This window comes from Euleptes europaea, chromosome 4, assembly GCF_029931775.1.
Source record: "Euleptes europaea isolate rEulEur1 chromosome 4, rEulEur1.hap1, whole genome shotgun sequence".
NCBI lineage: Eukaryota > Metazoa > Chordata > Lepidosauria > Squamata > Sphaerodactylidae > Euleptes > Euleptes europaea.
Genome location: NC_079315.1, coordinates 107,736,271 through 107,752,143, shown reverse-complemented (window position 1 = coordinate 107,752,143; position 15,873 = coordinate 107,736,271). Strand labels below are relative to the sequence as shown.

Sequence of the window (15,873 nt, the reverse complement as noted above, 5' to 3'; positions counted from 1 at the left end):
CTTTGCAGCCCCCTCGCCCGGCCGGCGTATAAAGGCGGGTGGGGCGAGGCGGCGGAGGCATCGCCGGGCTCCCTCCGACGCGCAGCAGCCGCCGCCGCCGCCGCCTCCCTTCGCCCTCCGGCCGCCCAGCCCAGCGCAGCGCAGCGCCGTCCGCCCCGTCGAGGCCCCTTGGCATGGCGCTGCCGCCGCCGCCGCCGCTGCCCAAGCCCCGCGGGCTCTGCTGGCTCCTGGCCGCCTTCGCGTGGGCCCTCCTGCTGGAAGGACGCCGCGCCGCCGCCGCCCCCTTGCAGGGCGGCCAGGGCGCGCCCCCCATGGCCAAGGTCTACCCCCGGGGCAGCCACTGGGCCGTCGGTGAGTGGGAGCTCGGGCGGCGGGACCCCGGGCTGGAAGGCAGCCCTTGGGGTGGGGGGGAGAGGGCTCTGCCCCGGGGAGCCTGCAGTCGCCCAGGGCCGTGGTTGCGGGAGAGAGCAGCTTCTTGGCATGCAGAAGGTCCCAGGTCCGATCTCCGGCATGGTGCAGGGGTTGGACTAGATGACCCTGGGGGGTACCTTCCGACTGTAGGATTCTATGAAAGGGACTAGGCAGGTAGGTGGCTTGAAAGAGCCCTGCCTGAGAGACCCTGGAGAGCCGCTGCCGGTCTGAGTAGACAAGACTGACTTGGATGGACCCAGGGTCGGACTCAGTGGAAGGCAGATTCATGTGTTCAGGTGAAAAGGGGAGGAGGGTTGGAGGGTTGGAGGCAGGCAGAAATAGGGGAATGGAGGGATCCGGGTGCCTCTTCTTGGCATGGAGAAGGTCCCAGGTCCGATCCCCGGCATCTCCGGCATGGTGCAGGGGTTGGACTAGATGACCCCGGGGGTTCCTTCCACTGTATGATTCTGTGAAAGGGGCTAGGCAGGTAGGTGACTTGAAAGACGCCTGCCTGAGAGACCGCATGGACCAAGGGTCTGACTCAGTATAAGGCAGATTCATGTCTTCAGGTGAAAAGGGGAGGAGGGTTGGAGGCAGGCAGAAATAGGGGAATGGAGGAATAGGAGAGGGATCCGGGTGCCTCTTCTTGGCATGCAGAAGGTCCCAGATTCAATCCCCGGCATCTCCAGTTTAAGGGACTAGGCAAGTAGGTGATGGGAATGATCCCCCTGCCCGATACCCCGGAGAGCCGCTGCCGGCCTGAGCAGACAATACTGACTTGGATGGACCAAGGGTCTGGTTCAGTACAAGGCAGCTTCATATGTTCACAATCTCTTCAAGAAATGTGGCTGGAGACTTACTTTTGGGAGGGGCTGTGGTCGAGCATCTGCTTGGCATGCGGAAGGTCCCAGGTTCAATCTCCCACATCTCCAGTTAAAGGACTAGGCAAGTAGGTGAGGTGAAAAACCTCTGCCTGAGACCCTGGAGAGCCACTGCTGGTCTGAATAGACAATGCTGACTTTGATGGACCAAGGAGGGTCTGATTCAGTATAGGGCAGCTTCATGTGTTCATGGACCATTAGTCTGATCCAACTGAGCTGCTCTTAGGTTTTTAGGGTAACCATCAGTCACAGATGCTTTTAGGTGTCTGGTTGCAGGGAGCAACCTGGGATTGACTATATTCCTCTCTTATTCTTAAGACTTAAGTATTGTTGGTGTTGTTTTGTGTTCTAGTATAAGCTTTCACAGCCATTAAAGTTGTGTTAGAAAAGGGCAAGAGTCCAGTAGCACCTTTAAGGTGCTACTGGACTCTTGCCCTTTTCTACTACTGCAGACAGACTAACACGGCTACCCACTGTGAATTAAAGTTGTGTGTGTGTAAAGTGCGATCAAGTCGCAGCTGACTTACGGTGACCCCGTAGGGTTTTCAAGGCAAGAGCCGAACAGAGGTGGTTTGCCATCGCCTGCCTCTGCATAGCGACCCTGGTATTCCTTGGTGGTGTCCCATCCAAGTACTAATCGGGGCAGACCCTGATATGATAAAAACAGGTTAGTCTTTAAGATTTTGGCAGGCTCTTTTTCAGTTTTTGTTTTTTGTTTTTTTTTGGTGCACCAGACTGGAATTATTTGCTGTCTTATCTTCTAGTAATTGGGCAAGTCACAGCTCTGTTAGAGCTCTCTCAGCCTCACCTACCTCACAGGATGTCTGTTGTGGGGAGGGGAAGGGAAGGTGGTTGTAAGCCGGTTTGATTCTGCCTTAAGTGGTAGAGAAGGTCGGCATATAAAAACCAACTCCTCCTCCTCCTCTTCTTCTCCTTCTCCTTCTTCTTGAGATGATTCATGTGATACGTCTATCAGCCATGCAAGCCATCCCATCCTTCCCTGAGCAGCGCTCATGGAAACAGAAATAATGTGTGAACCAGGAAATCATTGGGCTGGTTCACACATCTGTGTTTGCAGTTCGTTTCTTTCTTTGGTACACTTTTATCTGGCCTTTCCTGTAAGGCGCACAGGGCAGCCTACATCAGTATGCCTTCCTCTTAATTACATTCACAGCAACCCTGTGAGGTAGACCATCTGGATTCAAATCTAGTAGCACTTGAGAGTCTAACAAGATTTGGGGTGTATAAGCTTTGGAGAGTCAAAGTTCCCTTCATTAGATATCTGACGAAAGGCACTTCGACTCTTGAAAGCTGATAACCAGAAAATCTTGTTTGTCTCTAAGGTGCTGCTGGTCTCGAATCTAGCTGGGAGGTGCTGTGGCTCAGTGGTAGAGCATCTGCTTGGCGTGCAGAAGATCCCTGGTTCCATCCCCAGCATCTCCAGTTAAAGGGACTAGGCAAGTAGGTGATGTGAAAGACCTCTGCCTGAGACCCTGGAGAGCCGCTGCAGGTCTGAGTAGACAGTACTGATTCAATGGACCAAAGGTCTGATTCAGTATAAGGCAGCTTCATGTGTTCAACACAGCTACCCTCTAAAACTATCCGCTAAATTTGGTTGGACTGATAGAGAGTGTGTGACCGGCCCAAGATCACCCAGCAAGCACAGTGGGGAATTTGAACTTGGGTCTCCCAGATCTTAGCCCAGCTCTTCAACCCCAACAGCAAGCTGGTGCGGAGCATTCCCTCTCGGGTCCCGGATCAGCCATGCATGCATGGGGCTATCCATGCAGATAGCCTGCAAGCATTGTTGTGAATCTGGGGTGTTGCTCTTTGCGTCTTGGGTCAGTGAGTTTGCCCGCACTGTTCCATGCGCAGGGAGACTCAGGTGGCAAGCGATATCAGCCCTTAGACGTCGCCATCGGCATTCCCTGTGGACCAAGTAGCGCTTTTCCCCATCTGCTACAATAGCAGGAGGTTGTCCTGATTCTCTGGAGACAGGCGACTGTACATTTTGCAAAGCTACAGGTGGTGTGAGAGCGGCATTGCCCTTCCCTCTATTGGTTATTTTCATAAACCCAAAGTAAATGTTAGCTGGAGATGCATGTAATGTCCGCATTTCTTAGGATGCTTAGAGAGCTAGCATGATGTAGTGGTTAAGAGCGGTGGTTTGGAGCGGTGGACTCTAATCCGGAGAAGCTGGTTTGATTCCCCACTCCTCCACATGAGCAACAAATCCTATACATATACAAGCTCACCTCTGCGTGGAACATGAGGACTATCCTTGATATCTAAGTGCAGTCTTGTACTACTGAAGCTGAAACTGATGAATACTGTTGGGGACTGAGGAAGAACTTTTACTGAAGAATCTTGAAACGGCCGTATCCCCTTTTCATCTGAAATATGTATTACTTCAGCATTACATCTATGAAGAAACATTTTTGACTTTGAGATGAGCTTGTATATGTATAGGTTTTGTTGTACAGATTTCTTATCACTTTGTGACATGTTGAAATTTGGTAGCTTTTGAATAGACCATTTTGCACCCTGAATTAGTATTGTGTCGCTCTTGTACCCATTTTCTAACCTCCAGGTATTAGCTGGAGATCTCCTGCTATTATAACTGATCTCCAGCCGATAGAGATCAGTTCCCCTGGAGAAAATGGTTGCTTTGGCAATTGGACTCTATGGCATTGAAGCCCCTCCCCAAACCCCACCCTCCTCAGGCTCTGCCCTCAAAACCTCCCGCCCATGGTGAAGAGGGACCTGGCAAGTTGGCAACCCTACTGGGTACTCTAGCCTGGCCCCATCTCATCAGATTTTCAGAAGCTAAGCAGGGCCACCCTGGACAATAACCCGTTTAAGCACCAAAGGGGAAAATACTGTCAACGTTGACAAATACTGTCAATACCGACTGATGCTGTTCCAGCTTCTTTAAATTGCCCTTTGCTTGTGTCCCATTAAAAAACACAACAGAGCTTAAAAATATAAAACTAAACAATATATAATAAGACTTCACAAAATCATAGCAAGCATAAAGATCTTATGCCTTGACCTGCATAGCCCCAGGCTAGCCTGAACTTGTCGGATCTCAGAAGCTAAGCAGAGTCGGCCCTGGCTAGTACTTGGATGGGAGACCACCAAGGAAGTCCGGTGTTGCTACGCAGAGGAAGGCAATGCCAAACCACCACTGAACATCTCTTGCCTTCCCCTACAGGGTCATCGTAAGTCGGCTGCAGCCTGACAGCACTTTGCACACACATAATAGCAAGAGCCAGCATGGTGTAGTGGTTAAGAGTGGTGGTTTGGAGGGGTGGACTCTGATCTGGAGAACCAGGTTTGATTCCCCACTCCTCCACATGAGCGGCGGAGGCGAATCTGGTGAACTGGGTGGGTTTCCCCACTCCTACACATGAAGCCAGCTGGGTGACCTTGGGCAAGTCACAGCTCTCTTAGAGCTCTCTCAGCCCCACCTACCTCACAGGGTATCTGTTGTTGGCAGGGGAAGGGTAGGTGATTGAAAGCTGGTTTGAGTCTCCCTTAAGTGGTAGAGAAAGTCGGCATATAAAAACAAACTCTTCTTCTTCTTCAAAGTGTTGGTGGAGCCCTAAAGGTTAGCAAATTGATTATCCCATACAGTTTCATAAGCCAGGAACCATTTTCTCAGATGCGTTTTCTCTGGGTCAATAAACCTTATGCCCGAATCGATGTGTTGTTCTTTAAGGCACCACAAGTCTCTTGTGTTGCTTTGGCTGCCTCTCCGGATTTTTTTGGTCCTTTTTTACTGGTACATCTTCTTTCACGTAAGAGTAGCTATCCCCCCCCCCCAAGAAGGTGAAACCAAAGAAGTTTCCTTACTTTTAAGTCCTTTTGGGTTTTATGTCTGTTTAGCTCCATTAACTTATATTGCACGAAACCTTTAACGTCGGGATAACCGTGTTCTTCGTCTCCTTTGGGTGCAGACTGATGAAGATTTGACATGGATTCATTACCTCCGGCAGCCTTCATCCACTGTGAATGGGACATGGAGGTTATTCTCAACCCGTTCTGTACATACTTATGGGCAAAGTGGGGACTCTAATCCACTTTTAAAGATTGGGAATGAAAACCCCAGTCTCTTTCCTAGACGAGTTAATGCAAAGTAGAAGGGTGTGCTCTTCCGTAAGTGGCGTTAAACGTCAGCCTGGAGAACACTTAGCCTAGCTGAAATTGGTGGCACATCTTGAATACGTATATTTAGGATTTGGGGGCAAGGTCACCCCCGGCGACGACACTATTTTCTAAATAGCAAAGAAACTTTGAAGGTGTATTACAAGGAGTGACTTTCCTTGTTTAGAAGCATGCAAAACGGATACCTGGATACGGTTTATTCTCATTGGAGACCGCATTAGTGTGGCAGAGAGCATGGAAGAAGGACCTTCGATATTGCGGGGGGGGGGGCGGGTGTTCAATCTTTCTCATTGCCAACATTTTTTTTTTAATTGGAGTGTGGTAGGAAGGAATTATTAATGTAAAGGGAAGCATGGCAGAGGGAAAACATAGTGCCCAAAGAAGGGATGAGATGTTAAGAGTACCACCTCTGTGTCACAGTGTGGGGAAATGAAGCCCTTATTCACATGAACACATACATGAACACATGAAGCTGCCTTATACTGAATCAGACCCTCGGCCCATCAAAGTCAGTATTGTCTACTCAGACCAGCAGCGGCTCTCCAGGGTCTCAGGCTGAGGTCTTTCCCATCACCTACTTGCCTAGTCCCTTTACCTGGAGATGCCGGGGATTGAACCTGGGACCTTCTGCATGCCAAGCAGATGCTCCACCACTGAGACACTGCCCTTCCCCAGAAATAACATGTCTCCCTTTTTTTATTCATGAGGGCTAGAAACTTGGTTCTGTGTCATTGAGTGTTTTCTCTGGTGGTAAACCATATCTTCTCAAGAAAAGGAGACAGAGACTTTCTTTTTTTTAAAATGAAAGTTGAAATTCAGAAAACTTGCTATACCTATTGTCACCACATTCTAGTGCCAAGTGAGTTGGGAAATTCTAGTGGGTTAGGACATTCCTGGAGATTTGATAGGTGGAGAGAGGGATGGGGGGGGGGGGCCTCAGTACTTTATAATGCCATAGAGTCCACCTTCCAAAGCAGCCGTGTTCTACGGGGACATTGATCTCTTTAACCTGGGGACCAGTTGGAATTCTGGGAGATTTCCAGGTACCACCTGGAGACTACCAGCCTTATATGGTGGCCAAGATTGTGGGGTAGCCACTTCTAGGGGCTTGGGGCAGGAAACTGTGGGGAAACCTGCTATATGGAAGGCCGCTGTTGCTCTTGTGCTTTATCTGCAGCAATATGGGGAAACCACAAAACCCCATCCCTGTGTGGAAGCCGCCTTAGATGTGATCCTATCCAATTCAGCTCTTTCTTGTCCGAGGTTAGGGTCATGCGCTTGGGACTCATTTCATGGCATCCTGCCTGTTTCACTTGTAGGGCATTTCATGGGGAAAAAGAGCACTGGTGATTTCCCTTATATATATGAAGAGCAAAACAAGACCCCCTTCTCTTTGCTGCCGGACGACATAAAGCGGCTCGAGGAGGATCCGCGTTGGGAGGAGGCAGTGAAGAAGCTCCTTCAGCTTCTCGAGGCGAATGACAACAGAAACGCTCAGGTTCTCAGGGAAGAATTACCCTTTTCCACCAAGAACGCCTGGGAGGCAGAGGATAACAGCAATCTTAAAGATGTAAGTTTCATGTGCAATATTACCTGAATAAGTGTGTGTGTTAAGTGCCGTCAAGTCGCTTCCGACTCATGGCGACCCTATGAATGAAAGTCCTCCAAAATGTCCTATCTTTGACAGCCTTGCTCAGGTCTTGCAAACTGAGGGCTGTGGCTTCCTTTATTGAGTCAATCCATCTCTTGTTGGGTCTTCCTCTTTTCCTGCTGCCCTCAACTTTTCCTAGCATGGTTGTCTTTTCCAGTGACTCTTGTCTTCTCATAATGTGACCAAAATACGATAGCCTCAGTTTAGTCATTTTAGCTTCTAGGGTCAGTTCAGGCTTGATTTGATCTATAACCCACTGATTTGTTTTTTTTGGCAGTCCACGGTATCCATAACCCTCTCCTCCAACACCACATTTCAAAGGAGTCTACTTTCTTCCTTTCAGCTTTCTTCATTGTCCAGCTTTCACACCCATACATAGTAATAAAAAAGGTAAAGGTAAAGGTCCCCTGTGCAAGCACCGGGTCATTCCTGACCCATGGGGTGACGTCACATCCCCACGTTTCCAAGGCAGACTTTGTTTGTGGGGTGGTTTGCCAGTGCCTTCCCCAGTCATAGTAATAGGTACCTGAATATATGATTCATCTAACCCGTTTCTGTCCTGCCCTTTTTCCAAAGTCCTCAGAGAGCATGGTTCTCCTTCTTTGTTCCTCAGTTTGTCTTCCCAACAATCCTGTGAGGTAGGATAGGCTGAGAGGGAATGACTAGCCCAAAGTCTCTGCTTCGTGGTATGTGTGTGTGTGTGGGGGGGTTTGAACTCCACCTTCCCAGAGCCTTGTCCAAACTTCTAATCACTACACTTAGACTTAACTGTTCAGGGCTGTCAAATATGATCATTTGCAAAGCAGGGTTTGCTGTGGCTGGTAATACAGTTCAGAAGCTCATCAAGAATGAGCTGTTTTTCAAGCATCACATCAGACTGTGCGAGCCAGTTTAGGCTGGGTCAAAAGCACGAGCTGTATCAAATGAGGTCCATTATAAGGAATGTGAATTAAAGGCTCACTTTCCCAAGCAGTGCCTTTCCAAAGTGTATAAATTGTATGGAACTCTATTAACCGGGGACAAATAAGCCATGAAGTGGAGAATCCATGACTAGGGTTGCCAAAAGGCCTGGAGAAAGCCCTTTAATAGAGGCTTAATGTGTAGAAATAGGCAGGTTTTTTTCACAGCATGGAGGTAAATGCTGTCACTGTAAGCCTCTGTGAAAGGGACGGGTCAGTTTGTTGGCTGCCCTATCCATGACTGGATCTCCTGATATGTACTTAAATGGTAAAAAGCAGTTGGGGGGGGTATGGATTGGGGCTTCAGCTAGGGGGAAAGGGGATTGAACCCTTTCCCCTCGCACCATTTCCTGAATCAAAAATATTCTTTGCCCTGGCTTCTTAAAGCCCCAGTAGGGACCGAAGAGAAACAATACTAAAACCTGCCTCCCGGAGGCTAAATTCAGCCATTTTGTACTGGGAATGATGCAAAGGGGATGAGAAAAACCTAGCCCACTAAGCCTTATACAGGGGTTGGGAGGAAGCAGACCGTTGCTCCAGCTAGGCCTGGAACTGGCTTGGCTGGCCTCCGGCCTATCGCCGTCAATTTACTTTTTGAACAGAGATGCCCAGGATTGAACTGGACACCTCCTGACCTGAATACGAGCTGTGTCCTTAGCCACCGAGCTATGACCACGATTGTTGTTATAGCTCAACAGCTCTCAGCTTGTGGGAAGCATAAATAATTATCGCAGGAGTTCCTCTAAATGTTTCTATGAGATACTGCATCAAAGAATCTTGGGACCCCTGAAATACAGCCGATTTTTGTTGTCAGAGCTGATTTCTTCACATGCCTACAGTTCCCGTTGACGATGTTTTTTTTTTCTTTTTAATTTTTTAAATTTTTATTGTTTTATATAATAAAACATATAATAAAACATACAAAAAAGAAAACAAATATATATACATATTAAAAAAAACCACATATAAAGTGCACTATTACTACCTAAACTAATACATTGGTGTTTACTATCTATTCTCTGTTTTCTTTTTTCTTTTTGTTTTTTTAAAAGGCCTATAGTGCCCTATACCCAACCATCCACCTGTGTGCCCTTCACCACTGGACTTCCGGCGAAGTGTTATGACAGTAAATAGAAAAAACCTATTGTTATATTCATTGATTAAAAATCACATTGGACTATAATTCGTTAAATATACCTTTAAAATCCGTTGACGAAGTTTCGTCCAAAGGAAAAGAGCAGTTTATTTCTGATGATAGATAATTTATTTGCGGCACTTGGCCAGTCAAAACATGATAAAACGGAAAGCATGGACTAATAGATTCTTACAATCCAAGAATTACAGTCTGAGCCTTAAAACGTTTTTAAAAAGAATTACAGCTGGGACACATCTGTCAATTGTGCTGTTCTAAGGTGACGAATTTTCATTGCTGCTAAACAAAATTTCGCAACCTGAAGAGTGGCTGAAGGATTACCCCCTTGTAGCAGCGTCTCAAACCTTTCACCTGCCCTGTCAGATCTCAATCTCAATAAGAGGGGCTCAATAAACTTCAAACGGGGTAATGTATAGAAATTGCAGTACAGGAGAGCATGCTCAACAGTTTCTATTATTTCTGATGTTTTTGAATTAAGTTGCAGGATTTCAATTCATAAACCCGCCCTCCCTGGCCTAGACCAGGCTCAGAGCGGGTTACAACCATAACATCAACGTAAATTCAATATAAATAGATCAATACAACAATTAAAAAGTGAAAACATGCCATAATGTCTGACTATTAAAACCATAGATGGCGCATATATTCCCACAGGGCCCTGCTATCACTAGGCAGAGCATTCCATGTTTGACCTGTGCTTTTTTTCCTGGGGCCAAACCAAGTGTTGGGCTGAAGGGGTGGCTGTCATCCAAAAGGATTTGGAGTGGGGTGTTGTCAATTTCAGTGGTGGGTTAACCCCCCCCCCTGTTTGGGCACTGATCCAAATTGGGGGATCCGTCACGGCTGCAGTTTTCATGTCTAAATGCTGGGAAGATCCATCATGGCCCTAAGTGAGAAGGCAAGGGCCAAAATCCGATGCAGATTTAGGCATGTTACATTGTCGTCTGAAGTGCCCATAATTTTCCAGAGGCAGGGCTCTTAGTTAGCTGTTGAGCAAAACAATGTTTCTTGAACAGTTGCTCTGTTGACCTCCTTAACAAATATTCGTAATTTGCTGCAATGGAAAATGCAGTACATTCCCACATTAGAATCCATCTTCACGTGGAACGTTTGCATATCTCTTCTCTGTGCATTTGTAAGCTTTCATGTGCACTAGGACAGGAGTCCCCAACCTTTTTGAGCCTGCGGGCACCTTTGGAATTTGGACACGGCACGGTGGGCGCAGCAACAAAAGGGCTGCCACAAAATGGCCGCCGCAGGAGGCGGAGCCGGCCACAAAACGATTGCCACAGCTTAACTTTGGTAATACAGTGTAGATCTTTGTGCATTGGTGGCAGCTGCTGCCAAAACAGCATTTTTTTAAAAATCTGCACAGCCAATCAGAAGCCTGCCTGGCCCCACCCACTTCCTAAAAACACTTGGTGGGTTCTGGAAAAGGTGTTGGCGTGTGCCAGTGCACCCATGGGCAATACGTTGGGGACCCCTGCACATGAAACCTGAGGGTCTTCTCAAGCGAGGCATATGCATTATGAAGCGGTAGAGTTCTAGGAGAGGGCTGTATCATGTACCCTTGCTGAATATTTGAATTAGTTCTTAGGGCTCCTTTTATACGTCACTAAAGGAGCCCTTTGGCACAGAGTGGTAAACTGCAGTACTGCAGTCAAAATCTCTGCTCATGACCTGAGTTCGAACCTAACATAAGTCTGTTTCAGGTAGCCAGTTCAAGGTTGACTCATCCTTCTGAGGTCGGTAAAATGAGTACCCAGCTTGCTGGGGGTAAAGGAAGATGACTGGGGAAGGCACTGGCAAACCATCCTGAAAACACAGTCTGCCTAGTAAACGTCGGGATGTGACGTCACCCCATGGGTCAGGAATGACCCGGTGCTTGCACAGGGGACTACCTTTACCTTTAAAGTAGAGTAATAATGCTTCCCCGTTTGTCAGCTGCTCTGTCGCCTCGGTAGTATATAGAAGCCCCACTTGCTCAAGGTACCTGCCTGATCACATTCCTTTTCACACCAGTGTTCCTCCCCAGTTCCTTTATGCCTTGCCCGATCACAGCTCCAGTCACCAGATTTAAGTATCCAAAAGATTTGCCGACTTCACAATTAGAATATAAGATTGTGTTAATGAGATTGTAGCCAAGGCTAGGCCCAATAAGACGTACATGTTTCCATCACCCACCCCCAACAGTTGGCTTCTGGTTATCTGAGATGCTAAGACTACTTTAGGAGCCCCATGGCACAGAGCGGTAAGCTGCCATACTGCAGCCCAAGCTCTGTTCACGACCTGAGTTCGATCCTGACGGAAGTTGGTTTCAGGTAGCTGGCTCGAGGTTGACTCAGCCTTCCATCCTTCCGAGGTCGGTAAAATGAGGACCCGGCTTGCTGGGGGTAAAGGGAAGATGACTGGGGAAGGCACTTGCAAACCACCCTGTAAACATGGAAATGTCGGAATGTGACGTCACCCCATGGGTCAGGAATGACCCGGTGCTTGCACAGGGGACCTTTACCTTTACCTTTTTAAGACTACTTTTCCTCCCCTACTCAGTAAATTAACAAACCGAATGAGATCATTAATGTTTGTTGAAGCAGTCAGTACTCAAAATGAAGCTTTTGTGCAGAGTGGTGCTTTATGCATATATATGTATCGAACTGCCTGGTGTCTTTTTACAAGACACTTCTCCAAATATTATTATCTTGCTGTTTTTTTTTTTAAATCAGATGATGGATTATCTGCTGCAAGCAATGGAGAGGAAAGAAAGTTCTCCAAGCTGAAACAGCCATTCCTGGACACAGAAGGCGCAGAAGGATATCCTTAAGAGACTGTGGTTTCATAAGCATTTTACTGTATATGATGGTTGATTAAAATAAAATCTTTTGTGTTAAATCAGATTTCTTTGATGCAAAATAACCCATTCACTTGTATCCCCAACAATGACTTACACTCTTCAGTGGCTTTCCCCCGCTTCCGGGCAGCCTTTCCCCTCCTTCGTACTACTTTGTTGTAAATAATTGTCAATGAAGAGTCTTCCAGTCCTCGGATGGTCCTTCCGCCATTTCTCTTTCCAATCATTTCATATTTTATGTTGCAATAATTTTAACATTTTCAACATTCACAATAAATGTTTTAAAAAGAGAAAACAAAGCAGTATGATTATTACTTTTGTTCAGTGTCGCAGGCTAAATTCCTAGAAGGGGACTGACAGTTTTACTCTGATTATAGAATCGTAGAGCTGGAAGGGACCACCAGGGCCATCTAGTCCAACCCCCTGCACAATGCAGGAAATTCACAACTACCTCCCCCCCCCACATCCCCAGTGACCCCTACTGCATGCCCAGAAGATGCCCAAGTTGCCCTCCCTCTCATCATCTGCTTGCTGACAGATGGCCATCTAACCTCTTCTTAAAAACCTCCAGGGAAGGAGAGCTTACTACCTCCTGAGGAAGCCTGTTCCACTGAAGAACCACTCTTAACTGTAAGAAAATTCTTCCTAATGTCTAGACAGAAACTCTTTTGATTTAATTTCAACCCTTTGGTTCTGGTCCGACCTTCTGGGGCAACAGAAAACAACTCAGCACCCTCCTCTGTATGACAGCTCTTCAAGTATTTGAAGATGGTTATCATATCACCTCTCAGTCTTCTCCTCTTCAGGCTAAACATACCCAGCTTCTTCAACCTTTCCTCATAGGACTTGGTCTCCAGACCCCTCAGCATCGTTGTTGCCCTCCTCTGGACATGTTCCAGCTTGACTACATCTTTCTTAAATTGTGGTGGCCAAAACTGAACACAATACTCTAGGTGAGGTCTAACCAGAGCAGAGTAAAGCAATACCATCACTCCGCGTGATCTGGACACTATACTTCTGTTGATATAGCCCAAGATCGCATTTGCCTTGTTAGCTACCGCATCACACTGCTGGCTCATGTTCAGTGTTTGGTCTACTAAGACCCGAAGATCCTTTTCACACACACTACTGCTCAGACAAGTCTCCCCCATCCTATAATTATGTATTTGATTTTTCCTACCTAAATGCAGAACTTTACATTTATCTTTGTTGAAGTGCATTTTATTAGTTTTAGCCCAATTCTCCAGCCTGTCATGATCATCCTGTATCCTGATGAATGGGGGAGAGAAATAGAACCAACATAAGATTTTGTCATTTGGGCAATTCCCCCCCCCCCGGCACTGATCAAGTGTTCTTGATCTTCACTGCTCTGCACCCAGCACCCTCAAGGGCCCACAACACTACTTTTGGTGAGGAAATTTTATTTTGCCATCAAGTCACAGCTGACTTATGACGACTCTGTAGGATTTTCATGGCAAAAGACGTTTGGAGGTGCGTTTCCCAGGTCCTAGCCCGACACCTTAATCACTACACTACGCTGGCTCTCTATTGGTGAGGAATGCAACACCTTTTAATCTACATTTTTGAATGGATAGGCCAAAAGTCTTTTTGGAAAGACTTCTGAATCTGTACCCCAAGTCAAGAACATAAGAAGGGCCCTGCTGGATCAGACCAGTGGTCCATCTAATCTAGCATACAGTCTCCCACAGGGTCCAACTGGTTCCTCCGGAGGGCGAAGAAGAGGGCACAGAGCCAAGGCCTTCCTGTGATATTGCCTCTTGACACTGGTACTGAACACATGAACACATGAAGCTGCCTTATACTGAATCAGACCCTTGGTCCATCAAAGTCAGTATTGTCTACTCAGACCGGCAGCAGCTCTCCGGGGTTTCAGGCAGGGGTCATTCACATCACCTACCTGCCTGGTCCCTTTAATTGGAGATGCTGGGGATTGAACCTGGGACCTTCTGCATGCCAAGCAGATGCTATGCCACTGAACCATGGCCTCTCCCAGAGGTTTACTGCCTCTAAATTTGGAGGTTCCCTTTTGTCACCCTGGTTATCCTCTATGAATCTGTATAACCCCCTTTTAAAGCTGCTTATGCCTGTGGCCATCACGGCATCCTTTGACAGAGAAAGTTCTGATTGGACCAGGAAAGGGACTCCCAAACTAGAGGGAAACCCCATCAACAGGGAAGCCTATACAGCCCTTCAAGACAAGTGTTGGGCACGTTCAGACAAAACAAGTCAAGTCCTCAGCAACTTCAAGGACAATCCTCAGTAAGCTTTTCAATGAGGTTTTGTGCCTTGAACCCATCCTTAGACAGGGATGTTCGGTGTTTTCACACATACTGAATAATGCACTTTCAATCCACTTTCGATGCACTTTAATGATTGTTTGCAAGTGGATTTTGCAAGTGGATTTTGTTTGCAAGTGGATTTTGCACATAGTAAAATCCAGCTGCAAGGTGAGTTGAAAGTGGATTGAAAGTGCATTATTCGGCACGTGTGGAAATGCCCCATCTATATGCTTAGCCATTGTAAGTTGATCTAACTTGCAACTGCATTTTTATTTTTGCTAAAGTTCTATATTATCCCACCTGTCTGTAATTGTTCCCAAATATTTGGGGTTTTCTAGTATGTATGCTTCAACAACAAAATCCTTAAAAACTAATGAATGCTTTTTTTTTTTTTTTTTGGCATGGGGGGGATAACTCTTAAGGAGAAACTCACCCCATGACTTCTTGGCCATTTACTTGCTTTTAAAAGAGCTGCTGAAATGGATAGCAAAATGGGGAGGGGAGGAAAAGCCAAGCTTCTTCATGCATGGTTAGGGATGTACAGGGGCAAAAGACAGTGCTAGGAAAAGTTGAGGGCAGCAGGAAGAGAGGAAGACCCAACATGAGATGGATTGACTCTGTAAAGGAAGCCACGGCCCTCAATTTGCAAGACCAGAGCAAGGTTGGTAAGGATAGGACGTTTTGGAGGACATTGATTCATAGGGTTGCCATGAGTCGGAAGTGACTTGACGGCACTTAACACACACACACAGCCAGAAGCAGCCTGGCTCTTTAGTGGCTCATTATAGAGCCAGCATGGTGTAGTGGTTAAGAGCAGTGGTTTGGAGCGGTGGACTCTGATATGGAGAACCGGGTTTGATTCCCTGTTCCTCCACATGAAGAAGAAGAAGAGTTGGTTTTTTATGCCGACTTTCTCTGCCACTTAAGGGAGAATCAAACTGGCTTACAATCCCTTCCCCTCCCCACAACAAACATCCTGTGAGGTGGGTGGGGCTGAGAGAGAATGACTTGCCCAAGGTCACCCAGCTGGCTTTGTGCGTAGGAGTGGGGAATCAAACCCAGTTCTCCAGATTAGACTCCACCACTCCAAACCACCGTTCTTAACCACTACACCACGCTGGCTCTGTTGTGTGTCTGTTGTGTGGAGGGGTTTCTGTTGTGGGGAGGGGAAGGGAAGTAGATTGTAAGCCGGTTTAATTCTCCCTTAAGTGGCAGAGAAAGTCGGCATATAAAAACCAGCGGACGCTAATCTGGTGAACAGGATTTGTTTCCCCACTCCTCCACATGAAGCTAGCTGGGTGACCTTGGGCTAGTCACAGCTCTCTCAGCCCCACCTACCTCACAGGGTGTCTGTTGTGGGGAAGGGAAGGGAAAGGTAATTGTAAGCTGGTTTGATTCTTCCTTAAGTGGTAGGAAAGTCGGCATATAAAAACCAACACTTCTTCTTTGTCAGCACCAGTTGTCTGAGCAGAGCTAAGTAGGCTGAGGAGATGCTCAACCTGG

General features: G+C 47.1%; 1 protein-coding gene across 1 annotated transcript; it reads left to right on the top strand.

Annotated features, from left to right (window-relative positions):
• Nucleotides 1-281: 281 nt before the first annotated feature.
• Nucleotides 282-12,173, top strand: GRP (gastrin releasing peptide). The gene is made up of 3 exons (XM_056848866.1): nt 282-351; nt 6,779-7,029; nt 11,946-12,173. Exons 1-3 carry the CDS (start codon nt 312-314, stop codon nt 11,997-11,999), a joined length of 345 nt encoding a protein of 114 aa, XP_056704844.1. The 5' UTR covers nt 282-311; the 3' UTR covers nt 12,000-12,173.
• Nucleotides 12,174-15,873: the final 3,700 nt, after the last annotated feature.